The following is a 19127-nucleotide window of genomic DNA, read 5'->3' on the forward strand; positions in this document are numbered from 1 at the left end:
GTCCCCTCTATGTGGTTTTTCCATAAGGAAAAAAATTTTTTTAGCTTAAAACAAGAGCATTTGATAAAAATCAATTAGCTGACAATTATTGTATACTGATTTATTATGGGTCAGCTGTCAAAACAACTTTTAGAATTTTAAAGTCATAGTGTGAAAATATTCAGGGATGCAGTGGTTTTCAATCAAGGCTGTACATTAGAATCACCTGGGGAGCTTAAAACAAACCTCTAATGTCTGGGAGCCACCTAGGTTTTGGTATTTGTTAAACCATTCCAGGTCTTTATGTTCAGCAAAGGTTGAAAACCACTGTTACAGATTAATGGTTAGTTGTATAGTAACAGAATACACAATCCCCCGCAGATTCAGTGAAGCTATGAAAAATGGTAGTATCATGTTTTGTTTCTCAGAATTACCTACTTTTGTTTGGTTAATTAATTTAAGTGCCCCTTATGAGTGCTATACCTATATGGCTGTTCTTAGTAATGCTTATGCCATTTTCCTGAATAAGCATGTCTTAATAAAAATACAGTTTTCTGTTTTAACGATGTTTTATCAAATGGCCTCAATGTCTTTAAAGCTGACTTCAATTGTGCTGGGAGATCTGAAGGAGCGCCCAGGGAAATTCCAGGATTACTTGACAGGGGTGCTGTGTGTGATAGGTGCTGCATAGGCAGTGTCCTAGAAGAGGCCATGAACTGTTCTTCCAAGATGCAGAGGCAGAAAGAGGAGAAGTTCCTAGTGTGGATGGAAAAGCTAACTCTACTTGACACTGGCGAAGAGAACAAGCAGCTACTGGAACCCAGGGAACTTAAAATGCAACTAGTTGGCCAAAGAATTTCCCCTGTCACCCAATCAGGTGCTTACATGCAGATGCCTGATTCCCAAGAACTGCCACAGCAGCCCTTTGTGACTTGTCACAGTGTTGACAGTACTTTAGAGTTCTCAAAGACATTACAGTTTTCCAATTAACTTTGCTGAAAATGGGAATATTACAAAACAACCTTTGAATCTATCACAAAATTGTGTTAACTATCTGCTTTTTGAATTGTGTAAGAAAGAATATGCTTTTGCCCATTGTAAGTTTCTTTTGATGATGTTTTAAAAATTATAATACTAAACAGTTTCTTTTTAAAAAATTAGATATTCAGAACAGAGTTTGATAAATTCTAGCTTGAGTTTTGTTATATGTGGTTGGAACATAGAACCATATTTATACGATGGTAGGAGTGATCCTCATCTTTATGCTTTTTTCATGCAAAAATATAAAATAGGGAATCTTAGTGAATCCAAGGTAGGTAAGTAGTTAATTCCCTGAGAGTCTCTTAGCATTATTCTCTACAAACACTGTTGACTCCCTTCTAATTCCAATAGGAGGAATGATGTAATTAATCCCACTCTGGAGGTCATGAGTGAATATATTGCATGAACGTTTTTATATCATTCTTTCGTATGTCATTTAATGAACTAATTTGTTGCTAGTCTTTAATGAATTATATTAAATAGCCTTTGTATGCAGGAAGAATGAATGACTTTTCGAGCAAATTAATGCTCTGTACCTACTATGCAAGATACTGTAGGGAAAGCGGATTAGAAAGGAGTTTGATTTCATGCATGAGAAAAGTAGTAGTTTTCATTGTTACATAGATAAATTTTTATTTTGAGCTTTAACTTAAAGCTCAGTGCCTGAGCCAATAACCTGGCAGACATCATCCAGTGGAATTGTTTGGTACTCTGATGTAAAGGGTACCTCTAGAGGATACAGATGAAATGGTCACTCTATTAAGGGTGTGTATTGAATGGGTTTTTAAATTACTAGTGACTAAGTGTATTGGCTAATGTACTACCAATTTAATTTTGTTTTCAATCCCTGGACTGAAAATAAATGGCATGTTAAAGAGCCCATGGAGTGTGTCAAAGGGGAGAAAATAGCACAGCATTGAAAGGTTTTGCAACATGATAGATTTTTAATGTGTGGCCTAGGACTGGGAGATACTGGTATTTTATCTTTTCTGGGTTGGTAGGAATATTGTGAGAAAAAGCTAAATTAGGAAGAAAATTTTCAGTAGGAATATATAACTTTGCTAACATTACCTGTTTTCTTTTAATTGTACTTTCTACTGGGTTTACTTATAATAAAAATTTAGTAGTCTTTCCCTTCAAATTTATAACTTAATAGCTTCTCAATATGAGTAAGGTTAATTATTTTAATATTTAATGTAGTTGCAACTTTGGAAAAAATCTAATTCTGTGTTTTGCAAGAGGAAAGATAGGTGGCATATTTGGAGTTTCATGTATAGTTGACACAAGAACAACAGGAGTTTGAACTGCATAGGTCCACTTATATGCAGATTTTTTCACTAAATATGTACTGTAGTTCTGTACAATCTGAGCTTGATTGAATTCGTGGATGCAGAACCACAGACTGTAACACTTTATGTGGATTTTCTTCAACTGTGCAGCGGGTGGGAGCCCCAACCCTTGTGTTGTTCAAGGGTCAACTGTATAAACAATAAAGACCTCTGTTTTATTTTGGTAATTTACCAGTAACTACTCAGAAAAATTGTCACCACTTTTTCTATTTAGTTCTGTATTCAGACATTTATACCTTGTAAATTAACTGTAATAGACTGAGTCAATTTATTTTGCTTTTCTAGTTTTGAAGTGAAAAATGACTATTGTGGTTTTTTTCTTTTTAGAACTTGATATATGAGAATTGGGAGTTTCTCTGAAATGATAGTGCAACACTTGTAAACTACTTCAGCCAATTTTTTTTTTAATTAAGTTTTATGTCAACAGGAAGAACAGATTGGTTTTGGGTGACTGACAGGTTTTTAACTAATCTGTAATCTTTACTTGTAGTTGAGATGTTTTCAGGGAAGTTTGTTCTGTCTTCAACTTCTCCCTGGGATCACAGATTTTACTAGACATGGACTCTTAGATATAAGAAAATGTTAATTTAATTTCAGCATGTTAACATGACTGCTTTTCTATGCATGTATAAACTGCTTCAGGCACTTAACAGGTTTCTTTTTTGTTTCATGATTTAATATTTCATATATTAAGCATGTAGTGGAATGCCTTTTAATTTTAAAATAGAAAATAATTAATGAATCCTTTAAGAATAACATATAGACATATTCCTAGTATTGACTGGGATATATTCTAATTCTTGTTGTTATTAGATAACAGAGTAGGAGGTCTACAGATTTTTTTTGCCTTTTAGAGAAAAATGTGAATTGAATGGAATTATCAAACATAGGTTTTAATAATTGATATTCAAGGTAAAAATAATATTTTGAATATTTGAGAAGGTGTTAATAATTTTGGGAAGCCTTTTCTACATAATTTTGGATAAAGATGTGGTAAGAGAGGTTTTGATGGAAAGAAAAGGAACACCAGAATATATTGATTTAATTCATAGAATATATGCCAAAATATTAAAATTTATTCTGAAGTAAAAATTGACATTTTGTGGTTTGGAGAGTTTAACCTTAAGAATAATTCTATAGCAGAAACATATATACAGATTTCCCCCTGATTTTCAGTTTCTCACAGTGCCTTGAAAATGTGTTGTCGTCTTAAAGAGTATTGTTTTGAAAAACAGTAGTTTTTTTAATATGAGCTGTGCTTTAAAGTGATTATACCTTTTCCAGATTGCACAATTTAAAAATTCTTCTTTCAGAAAAATTTGTTTTTTGTATTTTGGACAAAGAAGTATTAAGTATTTGAAGTAGTTTTAATAGTTTTTAAAAAACTTGACTGCTGTTGTGGATTGTTGAATTCTCTTTCACTGAGGCAAAGTCTGTATTCCTAAGATTATAGTACTTATACGTACTAATACAAAGAAGTGGGAATTATTTTTGGATTATGTGGTGGCATTTTTATGTAGGTATTGTTTTAGAAGTGCCTAGTGGTCTTCCCTTAACTTCCCTTTAATTCCCTTAATTTTCCTAGAATTTTAAGAAGGATAAGAAATGTATCCTGTTTGGACTTTCTGTAGTGTATAAAGGGCTAATGCTGGACAGAAACTTCTTTCAACTTATAGCATTAATCTAGACATGGTCCAAATGCTTTTTATTTAAGAATATAATCCCGTATCTGGATTATGTCATCTCTAATGGGTACATATGGAATTTAGTTGCTGGTGTTTAAAAGGGGGGGGCAGTGAAGATAAATGTGTTTTCTAATAATCTGTCTATAGACTGTTTTCTGCCTAGTTTATACTAGTTCAGTGTTCTAGGACGTTAGATTCCTAATCATTTTAAGAGAATTTAATCAGCAGGTTAGAATTATCAGGTTATTCGAGCCACTCATTAGATGATAACTTTTAATTATATTGATGTGTACTTTGTGTGCTTATTAAAACTTGAGTGTAATAAGAGCTCAAATAAAATTTTAATTTAGAACACAGTTCAGTAAAGTTAAAATCTTAAAACAATATTTTGCATGAAGTGTTTTTTCTGTTTTTTTTTTTAATTTAGAATAAAGGTTCTGTCATTTTGGGACTCCAAGAGAAAAGCCTGTTTTTTGTTACCAAGTCAAAGGAATAAGCCTAGTCTCAAGAGGGTATGTTTGTGCACGTGCTCGTGTATGTGTACCCACCTTCAGAATTTTGAAATAATTAATTCTGTATTTTTATTAATGTTATAGTTGGCAGGTTGCTGGAGACATAGCTATGCAATAGTCTACAGGGATTTTAATGGATTCAGGTCATTAATATATCCATTTATTGCTTCCTAAATGTGTGTTAAAAAAAAGTTGCCCACATACTAGTTAGGGTGATAAAGTTAGAGGGAAAAATTTACTTCTTAGATTATCAAGTAAAGGTTTGGACTGCTTGTTTGTTTCATTAGCCGACTGAGTAAAAGAATATACATGAACTAGTTTATTTTGCATCACTGCTTTTGTCATTCCTTAGTGTTAGGTATATTTAACAGCAGAGACTCTGGTCTCTGGGTCAAGGTATAGCTCAATTTAATTAGATTTATTACTTAAAATTTGTATGCAAGTCAGAATATTAGAAATGAAGTCATTTTAAATGTATTAAATCTGCTGTTAATGAAAGAAATGCTATAGTGATTCCTTTTGTTGAGCAAAACAAAGCACCCAGATTGATATTACTGATAATTTTCATTTTTAATATACAGCTAAATTTGCCTGATGGTACAGTTATATGAAAATTATAGGAAAGATGGTGAATAGACTTCATGCTATGTATCATCATTTGTTTAGAGTAACATATTACAGGCAAGTTATTTCACAGAAGGTGACTTTTAAAAATAATTACCTGTTATATTTTGTTTAACTTGTATTGATTTCCTCTCTTCCGTTTGTATTATTTAAACGGTACAGTGAGGGCACAATGAAAAAGATTTTGTGGAGTTCCACATGTCAGAAAATACAGTATCAAAACAATTTCAGCAAATTTATTAAACTGAAAATTTATTAATTTATATTAAATTTGTTCTAATAAAAATTGTTCTCAAAGAATAATTTTCAAAATCTTCTCTAAAAATGGTGTATATGCCCTCAATCATTGTACAGATAAGAAACTTGTCTTTTTAATTTGTCTAGAACAGTTGTATGAGTACATTAATTGTAATCAACGTGAATAACTTCCGAGTTCTATACTTTTCATTTTTTTTCTTGATTTCTGTTTTTAATTTCTCTGAAGTTTAGGAAAGTTAGTGGGGATTGAAACCAAACTGTTAGTTTACTAGTAATGAGTAGATCTTTTCATGGTATCTTAAATTACTACAACTTAAAGTAGAAGATATCCTAAGAAATGAAGGAATAATAATCCACGAGGAAATGTATTCTTTGGTAATGAAGGTATTCATATTATAACTTTAAGATTTGGGAAGAATGTTATCAAATTACTGTGATTTTAATTTTTATTGCATTTTCTTTATATCTTTTACCTATCTCTGCATTTGAAGTGTATCAACTAACCTAGATAAATAAAAATTTTAAAAAAGAAATGTTTCTTGTTACTCTATTTAGGATCATATTACATTAGTTATAGTGATTCCCTGCCAGTTAATTCACATTAGGTGTTCCTGAGTCAGGAAACCTGCTTTTCCATAAGAAATGAATGGCATTAGTTTGTAGGTATCACTAATAATAGATTTTACATGATGTTTTTCGGATAATTTTCAGGTTTTTTTGTAGTTGGTATATCAAAAAAGAAAATAACAAAATACCAGTGTTAACATAAAAGGTGGAGAGTCTTCTCTTTTATATGTCCTTCTAAGTTATCCTATTAAAAATTGAGGAATATTTAGAAAATATCAAAATTTAGACTACATTGAGGAATAATCAAAAAGCCGGAATGGATGTGTCTTTTGCAGGGTACATAGACATGAGGATGTAGCTAAAGTCATATCTAATTTTCATCTTCTTCCTTCGTGTATGTAGTGCAGATATTTTAGTTTTGTTCTCTATAGATCTGAATCCTCAAAGCAGTAGGTTGTGGATTTGTCCCTGAAATACAAAGATAAATTGAAAGATGGTGACCTCTTCAAGTGCCCTGTTTTCTGTATTTAATCTTGAATATTTCCTTTTACCTCTTCTTTGATACTTTCAAAGTTAACTCTTCATCAGTATCATAGGTAACTTTTCTGGGTGGGCAAAATGACCTGTTTTTTGTCAGTATGATGTAAGAACAGATGTAATCCTTAAAACTTTATTCCTCCCTTGGAAACTATAACATCTAAATTTTTAATAATTGAGATGAATATAATGCGAAAAGTACAGAATAGTTATTGACTCGGTTTTATTTTTAAAATGTTTTTTTAACTCTTAAACATAAAATTTCAGTGCATATTGCTGCATTTCATTTTCATTTAGCACTATCTTATTTTTCTTTTTGCTAAAATAGCTTTATGATACTATTATAAAGAAAAGATACACAGTTTTTGGTATTTAAAGTTGTTTTTCTAGAGATGGCCCTTTTCTATATAGATTTTTTGTCTTTTCTGGTTGATGTAGTTATCTTTTCCAAGAGACGCTTTGAAAATGACTGTTTTCTTTTTATTCAAATTGTTCTCTCTCCATGTGTGTATATATATTAATATATATGTTGGTTGATAGTAATACAATACAGCATATGTATTCTCAAGTATTTTTTCTCATTTGCAAAATAATCAGTTTTCATCTTGGTAAATATTTAGATGTGTAACGAAAAAGCTGTTTTCTTATTGGGTGGGTTCTACCAAAATGCAAATTCCCTTCTGCAACTCTTGAGGTTTTCCCCTTTCTCTCAGTCCCTCAGGCCCACACCTTATTTCCCCTACACCTCTTTTCCTTACTTGGTCACCACACACATGCTCCTCCTTCTTAGACTCCTTGGCTAGGTAATTTCTAAGAACTCTTCTTTCAGATGTAACTTTTTTTGAATCTCACTATCTGGATTGAGGCTGAGTGTGATTTCCACCCCCTCCCACTCTCTCTAGATGTTGTAGATAATGGCACTGGGTTTATTAGGCCCTTTAATGACTGGGGCAACAGAACCTCTATGGGGTCCTTTGCAGCAAGGTCGATTTTTTTTCTCTCCTAGTGAGGGGTTTTGGGAGATTGGCTGTAGTAAAGAGGAGAGAAGGAATTTATTCTGGGTTTTATTGTATATTACTATAGCCATTGAAATGGGAATTGAATGAGCAAACACTGTATTTGTCCATTTGCCCCATCTTTTCTTGGGCCTAAGACTTAGCAATAGAGAGAGAAGGAGGAGTGATGTTTCCAGATGTCTCTGGGATACAAGAGGAATTCCTGTTTCCTAGATCTGATTAGATTTCATACTGGGAGACTGACAAAACTTGTGTCAGTGGAAGGGCTCTCTCTGTAGGCAAGAATGATGTCAAATATGAAATAATCCCAAATGATCTCTATATGGCTTTGAAACACTTTCATACAAATACATCCAAGCTGACATTTCACTTCAAACAAAAATACGAAAGCCACATGTGTGATGACCTCATTAATCCCAGCAAAGCATTTACTTAACAAGTGGCTTAATCTATGACCGATAGAAGGCACCAGCCCAGTCAGTGATGAGTTCTCAAAGCTTCTTGCATGCAGGCTGTGTACAGCAGAGTTTACATACAAAGATAAGCAAGCAAATAATGAAGTAAGGTAGGTGCTAATTATAATGGAAAGGTGGGGCATTGGACCAGTATTTGAACTACTGTGTTCTGTGTTATATCTTTAACCTTCACCATAACCCTGTGAACAAACTGGGTCATACAGTTAAGAAGTAGGCAGGACTTTAACCTACGTATTTGCTGCCAAAAATCAGTGTACTTCCTATGCTGCTCCCAGTCTCATCCTGTATATTTCCCATTCCCTCACCACTGATAACAACTGTAAACTATTCTGGTTTCAGCTACCGAGGACTCAAATTTCTCATCTGTAAAATGAGACTGGTAAATTATGTATTATATAGTTCTAAAATTCTGTGCTTTTTGTTGTTAACTTTGAAAAGAGGGATTTGTCAGAGATAAACGTAGTAGAGGATGTTAGGCTTTGTTTTGGTTTGTTTTTTTGTTTTTGTGATTCAAATTTTTTCCATGAGATTTAGAAGAGAACATATTTGAATAAAAGGAAACTAATTCATAAAATTAAACATTTCTCGATAATAATACAGAAGGTTTAAAGTCACACAGGGGTAAACTTCACTGTATCAGGAATGTGTGATGAACAGATACATCTGTATTTTGGTATTTGAAAAGTTAGAACCTGTTTATAGACTAGGAGGTCAGAGAGAGGACACAAACCTATCTAGCATAATATAGACAAGTTGATGTTCTTAAATAAAACATAGTCGGTGGATTGCTTGACCTTTTATTTTTCTTCCCTTGTAATGAGGAGCAAAAATTTCAAGATATTTCAATCAGGAGAAGAAACAGCACTTGGATTAACTACAGACCAAGTAGTTATTAAATAATTGTGTTAAATTTACCTTTATAGAGAGATGCTCTTAATGACTATAGAAAAACTAGTAAGTTCATCATTATAAATTGATGTTGTAGGATTGACAGATACCAAATGGGAGAATGTACGGTTTGGATAACCTTTTATGTTGTAAACATGGACTGCTTAGTGACTACATTTTAAATTGGAAATGTTTCCATGTGTAATTTTACTTGAAGTGACTATTTTGATGTTTTTGAAAGTCAAAATAATCTTAGTAGCGGCGCAGTTGTTTTAACAATCAGCGAGAGGAAGGACACAGTAGCTTCATGTTTATTCCATCCTGTAATGAATTGGTAGAGTCAAACTGGAAGTGTAGATAGCTGCTTCTGTAATATGCTGAGTTTTTCTAGCTCCTCCTCAGTGGTTTGATTTTATTTTTTCCTTCAAGAGATACTTATTTTAAAAGGCTCTTACCTGTCTCTTAATTCTGCTGTGTAGCAAGAATCGTGTTTTAAAAGAATATCATAAATTGTCCCCATCAGTTAGCTAATATTCACACTTAGTGGTTCAAAGTCCAAGCCCTGAGGCTAAGTGCTTTAAACATATCTTATTTAATTTTGGTTTGCTAATAATAAGTGTAAGGTGACCTTGGAAAACAAGATCCTTAATTGTGGTTTCTTGTTGGAAGGCAGAGTTGGAAAGGCAACCTTTCCTTTACTTTATTAAAGTTGGTTTAGTACTGACTTGTCATTGTTTGAATATACTAGATATAAAAATTGACAGTGATAATTTATTTTAATTTTTAAGTATAATTAAAATGTGAAAATATTACTGTCTTTGTTTATGATGAATACTAAATTTAAGCTAAGCTATAAGGTGTGCTGTTTGGAAATATGGAAGATACAAGAATGAAGCCAGATAACAAGTTTATGCTTGTATATCCTACTGATGAAGACTTTCAGACAAGTTATTTCCATGGGTAGGTGATGTTACTCTGCATGTACATATACACTTATACTTTTTGCATGATTTCACATGTAGGAGTGGTACAATTTTGACTTGACTGTTGACCTGTTGCCTCAATTTGGTGGTTGTGGTGGGGGGAATGTGAGGGCAAGAGGTTGTGAATGGTATTTGTGATACAAATTTTAAAATAAATCACTTTTTTTTTCAAACACAAAACACTTAATAAAGCCCTTTTAAAAATAGAACATTTGGTCAAATAGTCAATATTGTACTTGACCCTCATATCTTCTGCAACCAAATATTTGGACATCACACAGTATCTTGATTCCATAATAATCATTTTGAACTCTGACGAGAACTCCATAAATGTTACAGCTTTCTTTTCTTTTTTAGAAAAGAAAAACGTCAGACATGAACCAGTGTTTTGCTATTTGATCTAAAACCCATTACTAACTGATACTGAGGCCACACTGTTGAATTTTATGAACATGATTTACCCTTTTGGGAATTGGAAATTATTCTTAAGTAGTCAACTGAAATTGTCATGATCGTCAGAATTTCATATTGTGATATGTCTGTTCCTTATACGGTGGCACTTAACAACTCATTTACTTTTATGTTTGGTCATTTTTTATTTTAAAAATGTTGCTACATAAACCTATGGTTTGGGAACTTAGTCTTAAGGGATAAGTACCCCAAGTGTGTGTTCCATGTTTTGTTTAGTGACAGTTTACACAATGGATGTTTGTATTAAAACAGTAATCCTTCATTCTGTTCTATTTTAATGATTCGTTGGCATATGTATTCCTTCATAGTCAAGAGTTTAATAAAATAGGTCTGTTTAATGTTAATTTGTTGGATGATATTAAAAAGTCTTTATGGAAATAAGTGATTTGCTTGCACTTCATAAATAGCTGTTGGGGGAGGAAAAGCATTTTATTTTAAAATGGCAGTAGTAAGGGATGTGTTTCATAGTTGACTGAAAACTTTATTTTTGCTTTTATATTAGAAAAGGGTAGCATTTTAAAGCATGTATCTATTCTACAAGCATGAATATTGAATTATTTTAGCATGAATCACTGCAGTGTAATTACTTCAGAGCTCCGCTGCCATTTTCAGCTAGCTAGGGTGATTTGGAGGTAGAAGGGATCTCTTTTTTCTAAGAATTTTAATATCTTCCTCTCAAATAACCCATAAGGTTGTGTATCATTTCCTTGGAGTGTGAGCTGGTTGTTTTTCTCAGGGAAAAGAAAATAGAAATATCCCTCATAAGACATCCAAAGCAAAATCCTGAAGATGGATTTCATGAGCATTATCTTTTTGTAGAATATTGTAAGATGCATAACATCCCTATTATTATAAAAGAGCTTTACTGGAAATAGATGTCAGTCAAGTAGAGCTCTTAAAGTAGGAAAATATATATTTGATTTTCTTCTCTGAATCTATTAGGGACTTCTAGTATTAGCTACTAAGAGGAAGAAACTAGATTCATTCTCTTAAAATATAAATTGAGCTTAATAGTTTGCATCAGTGTTTTTCTTTAAAAAATCAGTTTCACTTTCTCTGTAGAGTCTTCTCCTTTTTCTTAATCTTTTGCTCTTTAGGAGAATGACAGGAATTCAGTGTAACTTTTGTTCAGTATAGTCTTGTCTTTGTTCTTCATAATAACACCCTTTTTCCTTCTTCCCAAATGTGTCCCTCATCTTTGTAAGCTCGGGTTATCTCTTTCATTTTCATATCATGTACAAAATATTAGATTGTATAAAGTGCAGCTTTTCTGACCATGTAGAATCATAAGATAAAGACAACTGGCATTTAGGGGGCTCTTAGTTGCAGAAGTATTTTTCACCCCACAAGTTAGATACAAGTATACATTTTCTTTCCTCCCTAGATGGACCTCCAGTTGTAGCTCATTATGATATGTCTGACACCAGCTCTGAGCCAGAAGTGGTAAATGTGGACAATTTATTGGCGGCTGCAGTAGTTCAAGAGCACAGTAATTCTGTAGGAGGCCAGGACACAGGAGCTACCTGGAGGACCAGCGGGCTTCTAGAGGAGCTGAATGCGGAGGCAGGTTGGTCTCCCTTCCCCCTCACCCCTTTCTCTGATGGTATAGTATGCATGTGTCCTGGCAGCTATTTTCCTTGCTGAGGAGAGCAGGCCAGCTAAGAGACATCTGGCATTAGATGATTGTGGCTTCCAGGGTGCCCTTTATAACAGAAAAGATTTGGGTAGCATGTCATTCGTCTTTCCTAATCACAAGAAAGCAAAAATGAGACTATCTAGGACAAATTGTAGGCATCGGTAGATTTCAGTATATGTACTTCTTGAGTTAAAAATGCCTAACATGTAAAAATTACCCAGATGACCTGATACTACCTCCCACCCCCAGCCGCAATCCCGTCCCCACTTCTCAGTGGTTTCACTCGCTTATGGACCTTGTAGTGTGGGGAGGGAGCTGTTACAATTTGCCCTGTGAGGCTGTTGCAGTGCAGTGCTGCACTGTTTCTTCTGCCTCTCAGTGTGCAGTGTCCCTGTTAATTCCTTTACAGTTGTTCTCATTTTGTCTTTTCCAACTCCTTTCTTTCCGTTGCTGTCTCTGTTATCTCAGGAAAATCTCTCTCCGTCTTGCATTGTTTATCTTGCTTCTGTGATGATTCTTAAGAGTGATATTTTATTCTCTAAGAAACCTATTGCTGTTACCTTTGAAAACCTTGCACAGTGCCTCCAAGTCTCCTTCATTATGTTCCTCAAAACTTTCTTCCAACATTCTTTCTAATTTAAACCTTTTTCTAAAAGTACTAGTGCTTTTAGAAAAGTTTAGGAAAAGAGGTAGAGGGGATTGAGAGACAGACTGCTCATGTAGTGTGTATTTTCTTTAGTGTCATAGAAAGATTATAGTTTTCTAGTTAAATTATAAATTGTGTTGGCTTAATAACTACCTAAAATATTATTTTTATGGGAAATGAGTTTTGTATTACAAAAATAACAGTGGGTTATAATTTAGAACTTTTTATATTGAAATTGTTAGGAAGTAAAAGGGGAGATAGAACTCCACAGATCATTGTCATTAATTCTTCATTTCATAATCTTTGATTGAAACTGAATAAAAAAGTTTCTCTTATTTGTTGAGCTTCTGATTAATTTATTGTGACTAATTTTGGAACAGGACCTGGATTTAGTTTTAACTGTGTTGTGACTGCTAACTGCCTATTTAACCTTGGATAAGGTGATTCTCCTCTGGACTTCAGTTTTTATATGTATAAATACTTAATTTGCCCAACAAGGATCTTTTAAGTATTTATTAATGTGTATAAGTACTTTGAAAAGAATTAAGTAGTAATACTTTATATCAAAGGGGAGTAGTTTATCTTAATTTTCATCCATTGACAGTTAAGTGATCCTTTCTACTTCAATTTTACTACCCTGTTTCCTTAGTCTTGCCATGAGATGTAGACCACTTTATAGTAAATTCTTAGGAAAAATATGAACAATTACTTTTTGTTTTTTTCTTTTCATACAGAGAATTTTAATATTAGTTTGAACTATATAGGATTGTTAATATTTGACTTTCTCATCTACAACAAATTTAGCAGTTTAATATGAGTTAACCTAAAAGTGCAAGGTTTGGGGTGTTACAGTATCATTAAAGTCACTAGCATTGGGTGGGGGGAGCATCACATTTTCAGATTCAAGTAATTGTTAGCTTGATTATTTAAAAATACCACCAGGCTTTGGTGCTTAGCTTTAAGCTCTAAGAAATGAAACATGGCAAAAATATTTGAGGAGGGAAACAGCCCCTCTCTACTCCAAAGCTCCCCTGAATTTGCTATTTAATGTCTGGTATTCCTGTGTATTCCTCCATACTTCTACTGCATTTGTTTTGTATCTGTAAACAAGCATGTTTTAATACTAATTAGTATTACATAGAAGGTAATCATTTGCAACTCGCTTTTTTAGTTCAACATGTTGTGAAGTTTGTTCTTGTTGATGTGTTGCTATAGTTCATTTACTTTTTACTGCGATTTAGTATTCCAGTGTATGACTATATCATAATAGACTTACCCAATCTCTTCTTGGACATTTAGGGTACTATTCCAAATGATGCTGCCATTGACATTTCCTGTACATGTCTCTTGGTACATGTGTAGAGAAAGCACATGTGTGTGCTTTCTCTATATATTACAAATCATGTGTAGATTTTTGTATATTGTAGGACATGGACGTCACTGTTCAAGAGATCCCCATGATATTTTCTTATGAAGCCATTTATTGGCTCATTCAAAGTTTTTTTTTTTTTTTATATCTAACATGCAGGTCTGTGAGTAATAAATAAAACTTAATAATACACTGTAGTCTTGATGTAATTGTCATAGTGGGAACCCATTTTGTGAATTTGAATATACTTACCATATCATAACAAAATGTTCATAGAATTTATTCTCAATTGCCAGTTTATAGTTTTGATACTTGGAGTATTAGTATCAATTAGATGGTCATTCTTGAGTTTGGAGTTTAAGATAAATGTTGTAATGGTTAATCCGAGTCTTCCTTCTCTCCCTCCCAATAAAATAAAAACCCAGTCACTGAACTAATTAATTAATAGCAGCAGTGGCTAATTGATAGCAGCATCTCAGACCAGGTCTACAGTCCCACTCCATTTAGAATCACATAAGCAATCATTAGGGATAGAGTAGCTTATCTCTTTTTCTAAGCAATTAGATGATGTTCTTGTATGCAAAATAGTTTTTACTGTTTAGTTTTAGTTTCAACCAAGGAAAAAGAGTTGAAATTAGGAAAGCCATTGGTCAGGAAATCTTTCTGACCCAGAAAACTTTCTGAACTTTCCGTTTCAGCTCTTGCCGTATGTTTACTCTTTCTCACTTGATGCTAGAAGTGGACAGTATAGTGGGTGGCAGCCTGCTGCCAGCAAACAGCCTGATTTTGAACCAGCAGCCACTTGCAGACTGTGTGACCTAGGTAAATTATGTAGAGCCTCAGTTTTCCCTATCTACAAAACTTGGATAAAACTAGTATCCACCCCAAGAGGTTATTACACTGTTACGTGAAATAACAGATAATGTGCTTCGTATAGGATGAAGTACACAGCAGGCCCTCAGGAATGCTAACTGGCATTATGTTAATATATTTAGGCTGAAGTGGACTAAGGAAGTGATTAATGGACCCAGTCAGTGGATTTCTAATTTATTCTCCTGCCCTGGAATGAGTTGCTCTTGCTGCAGTATTTCCTAAACTTTGGCCTGAGCATAGAAATTACCTGGAGTGCTTATAAATATTCAAACTCCTAGATTTCTCCCTGAAAATCTTGTAAATAGATCTGAAATGGGGTCTGGGAATCTGTTATTAATAACTTTTGCATTGGACATGTTTAGGAAACTGTACCAGTATATCTGAAAATAGCTTAATTTTTGTTTATTGCTAATAATAGCTCACCGTAAACATAAATGTAGATGAGGCCAAAAGAAGCAGACGTCTGAAGTACTCTTGGTGTGGAAGGCTTATAATCATTACACTAAGTTTATTTAGAGGTCCTCCCTCCCTGGAAATTAAAAATTCTAAACAAATGATCTCATTTTTTCCATCAGCCTTCTTATTAAGAAGGTAGACTGTGAGCATTTTCCCCATCCTTAAAATAGGTCTGGTAATCTTGATTTGTCCGTAATACAAGCTTAGTTGTAGTGAAGAGAAAAAAATCTTGGGTTTCCTGTTCTTAGAGTAGGGCGTTATATGGTCAGACCAGAATGACCATGTTTCTATTGTTAGCACTATTATTTTTTAATATGTTTGTTTATTTATTTATGGCTGTGTTAGGTCTGCGTTGCTGCACGCGGGCTTTCTCTAGTTGCAGTGAGTGGGGGCTACTCTTTGTTGCTGTGCGCGGGCTTCTCATTGTGGTGGCTTCTCTTGCTGCGGAGCAGGGGCTGTAGGTGCGCGGGTTTCAGTAGTTGTGGCATGCGGGCTCAGTAGTGGTGGCTTGGAGGCTCTAGAGCACAGGCTCAGTAGTTGTGGTGCATGGGCTTAGTTGCTCCGCGGCATGTGAGATCTTCCTGGATCAGGGCTCGAACCTGTGTCCCCTGCATTGGTAGGCGGATTCTTAACCCCTGCACCACCAGGGAAGCCCTCTATTGTTAGCACTTTAAAATCATTGTATCAAGTCTTGTGAAGGAGATCAAGTTTCCTCTTGTTCAGCTGGCACATGTGGACTGTAAGATTTTAGATTTCTGATCTCCTTTTCTCCCACTTTTTAAAGTTTTTAATATTTTTGTTGAAAAAATTTAACACACGGTAATAATTTGTTTGCTTTAAAGCTAAATGAGTAGTGATTTAAGATAGTAATCTTTTTTATAGCTAGCATGCCCCTGTCATCCAGTATGTAGTAATTTTATATACTTCAAATAGTCTTAGGACTAGTTCTTAGTAGATATATGATTTAAAAAGAAAATGTTTGCCATGATAATTTAATCACTACCTTTTCTACTTTTTGATTTATTTATGTGTTGAAAAGATCTGTAGTGGGAGGACAAAAATTTAGAATTTTCTTATAGAGTGAAAGCAGTTATCTTTCCAAAGAGCTACACAGGGAAAGACCTACACAGAGACAACCAGCTGCCACAATAACTAAATATAAATCCTTTTCAGTTTAATATATGGTAATTGTGGTGTTCACACTTTTTCTACAGAGCTTATTCTTGTTCTAGAATAGGAGTAGATTGCTACCACTGACAGTATTTGAAGAACCTTATAAACATCTTTGACTCGCTTTTGTGTATGCTTTAGGCACTGCTCTGCCATTGGATTCCTTTGAGGTCAAGGGGGGCTGGTGCAGTGTGGGTATGGCCCAAAGGCCAGAAGAGTGTTGGGCTCTGCACTAGAGCTTCCAAAAGAATGTGTGACTTGCTGAAGAGGGTTACATTGAGAGAAAAGGACTAATTGTCCTGGCTCTGAAATAGAGGAGGGGATGCATTCCTGGCTGTTGGAGAATGCCATGGTGTCTCTTATAGAGCATGGGATCCCCCAGATTTGGTGTGGATCCCAGCTGACTTGTTACCTGAGTGGCACATTTTATTTAATGACTCTGAGAGGAAATGTGGTAGAACACTCACACCATTAGTCTAGAGTTGTTAACACTCACCAGGAAATTTGTACCCTCCCACTCCATCTCACCCCCCGCCCTGCCCGCCTCCCCTGTTTTATCTTATACTGACTTTTAGACCAAGCAATAAAGATAATGGCTAGACGAGCAGACCCTGATTTTAAGTGATCAGTTTTAGAGCATCATACAGGTTCTTTAACAAAACTAAATGCCAGCAAGTTTGGATTATAAATTTTATGGCCAAAATTGCACCGCCAAAATGGTTTGGATTGATCTGATAATGTAAAAGCAATATGTAAACTATTAGTTTCTGAATACATAATGGATGAATAATGTTAGAAGAATCTTAAATTTTGGTGATAGTTAACTTGCTTTTCCTTTTTTTTTTTAAGATTTAAAAAAAAATATCTATTTTATTTATTATTATTTATTTTTTGGCTGCGTTGGGTCTTCGTTGCTGTGCGCGGGTTTTCTCTAGTTGCGGCGAGCGGGGGCTACTCTTCATTGCGGTGCACAGGCTTCTCATCGCAGTGGCTTCTCTTATTGCAGACCACGGGCTCTAGGCACGTGGGCTTCACTAGTTGTGGCACGCAGGCTCAGTAGTTGTGGCTCGCAGGCTCTAGAGCGCATCAGTAGTTGTGGTGCACGGGCTTAGTCGCTCCGAGGCATGTGGGATCTTGCCGGACCAGGGCTTGAACCCATGTCCCCTGCATTGGCAGGCAGATTCTTAACCACCGCGCCACCAGGGATGGCTTTTCTTAAGATATAAAATTATGAGCAAAAGTAGCATCGTAATTTTTCATTTTGTCCCTCTTTAAAAAAGAAAAAGGCAGAGTGATGATACTTCCTGATCTGAAATGAGGCTATGTAGTTGATAGGGTCAGGATGAGGGGCCTAATCAATGAAGACTCGTTATTTGGAAATACTGATGACTGAGACATTTCACAGAACATTCCACACATTGGAATTATAAATTAGAACTGTGGAAATAGAGCTGGGCACAGAGCTACTAGGAATTAACTAATTCTGTCATGTTCTTGTTGTGTTTTCTTAATTTCTGTTGTTTAAAAGCATTGAATAATCAAGGAAGAAGAGTTTGGTTATAGCAACCACGACTTCTTACAATTTGCCTTTTTAGTTTGGTTTAATTCAATTAGCTTCTTTATTTTTAGGCTGGTTAGGGCTGAGCCCCTTGCTGTGAGTCTACCACAGGGGGTTTTAAGTGTCTCTTGGGGCTCTCTACTCTTTGCTTTAGTGAGTAGGCATGGAGAGCTTGGGGGTGGCTGTCCATACAAATAATGAGCATTCATATAATAATGAGTAATAGTGATAGCAGGACTTAAAGTGGAGAGGGGAAGGAGAGAGGTGGAAGAAAGAAAGAAACTAAGTGCCAATAATGTTTCACATTGAGTGAAACTTCTAGAGTGAAAGGAAAACTTCTTGGAAGATAAGGACTGCTGGTGTTGGTACATGAGGATGGAGGACAGTAATTTGTAAGTGATCCTGATCCCCAACCTGAGGTGTAGGAGTCAGAGGCCTGCAGGGGAGGCAGCATTTTCAGGAAAGTCAGGTTTCCACAAGGAGGTGAAGAGAAGGTTCAGTGCCGTTTTCCATAGAGCTGGCATTCCAGAGGGCAGTGGAGTGGAAAAATTGTAGGAAGGGGAGTAGTAGGTGGCTGGAGCAAAGGAGAATAACAACTGAGTAGGGGACAAGACAGACAAATGGATGGTCCCAGAGGGTTGTATATTTTGTGGGTGGCGAGGAGGGTGGAAGTACGTTTTACTTCTCATAACCATTGGTTTTCCTCCTACCTCTTCCTAATGCTTTCTCATTTCGCACTGGCGGCGTTTTTGGACTCCTACTGTTACTCCCACTGCACTATTCCTCTACCTCATTGAACCTATCACCCAGTCCTTTTTCAGCTCCCCCTAGCTGCATTTCTTTCCCTATCTAGCATATGTTAAGCCCAACTCTCCTTTACCGATATCCTCAGCTCCTCGTATAGTTGGCTTTCCTGTTGTACCCATCTGGCCACATCTGATCTCTGGATGCACACTCACAGCCTTTATCCACACTGGAGATGATTTTTCATGTAGTTGGAAAGTTGTGGGTCATATTAACTTCTTAATCTGCA

At 35.1% G+C, this 19127-nt stretch overlaps 1 protein-coding gene across 7 annotated transcripts in view; it reads left to right on the forward strand.

Annotated features, from left to right (window-relative positions):
- The window catches only part of C14H18orf25 (chromosome 14 C18orf25 homolog), an 84507-nt gene that overhangs the window by 44783 nt on the left and 20597 nt on the right, over window positions 1–19127 (forward strand). For 5 of the 7 annotated variants that reach the window (XM_036874217.1, XM_036874214.1, XM_036874216.1 and 2 more), the window contains one exon: window positions 11771–11953. The exons of 1 other annotated variant lie outside the window; for it this stretch is intronic. In XM_036874217.1, the coding sequence (XP_036730112.1) occupies window positions 11771–11953 (183 nt within the window). Of the gene's footprint in view, window positions 1–577; window positions 5948–11770; window positions 11954–19127 lie in introns of those variants that run through there. One more of the 7 variants, XM_036874218.1, reaches the window with a different exon arrangement.

This window comes from Balaenoptera musculus, chromosome 14 (assembly GCF_009873245.2).
Source record: "Balaenoptera musculus isolate JJ_BM4_2016_0621 chromosome 14, mBalMus1.pri.v3, whole genome shotgun sequence".
Taxonomy (NCBI): Eukaryota; Metazoa; Chordata; class Mammalia; order Artiodactyla; family Balaenopteridae; genus Balaenoptera; species Balaenoptera musculus.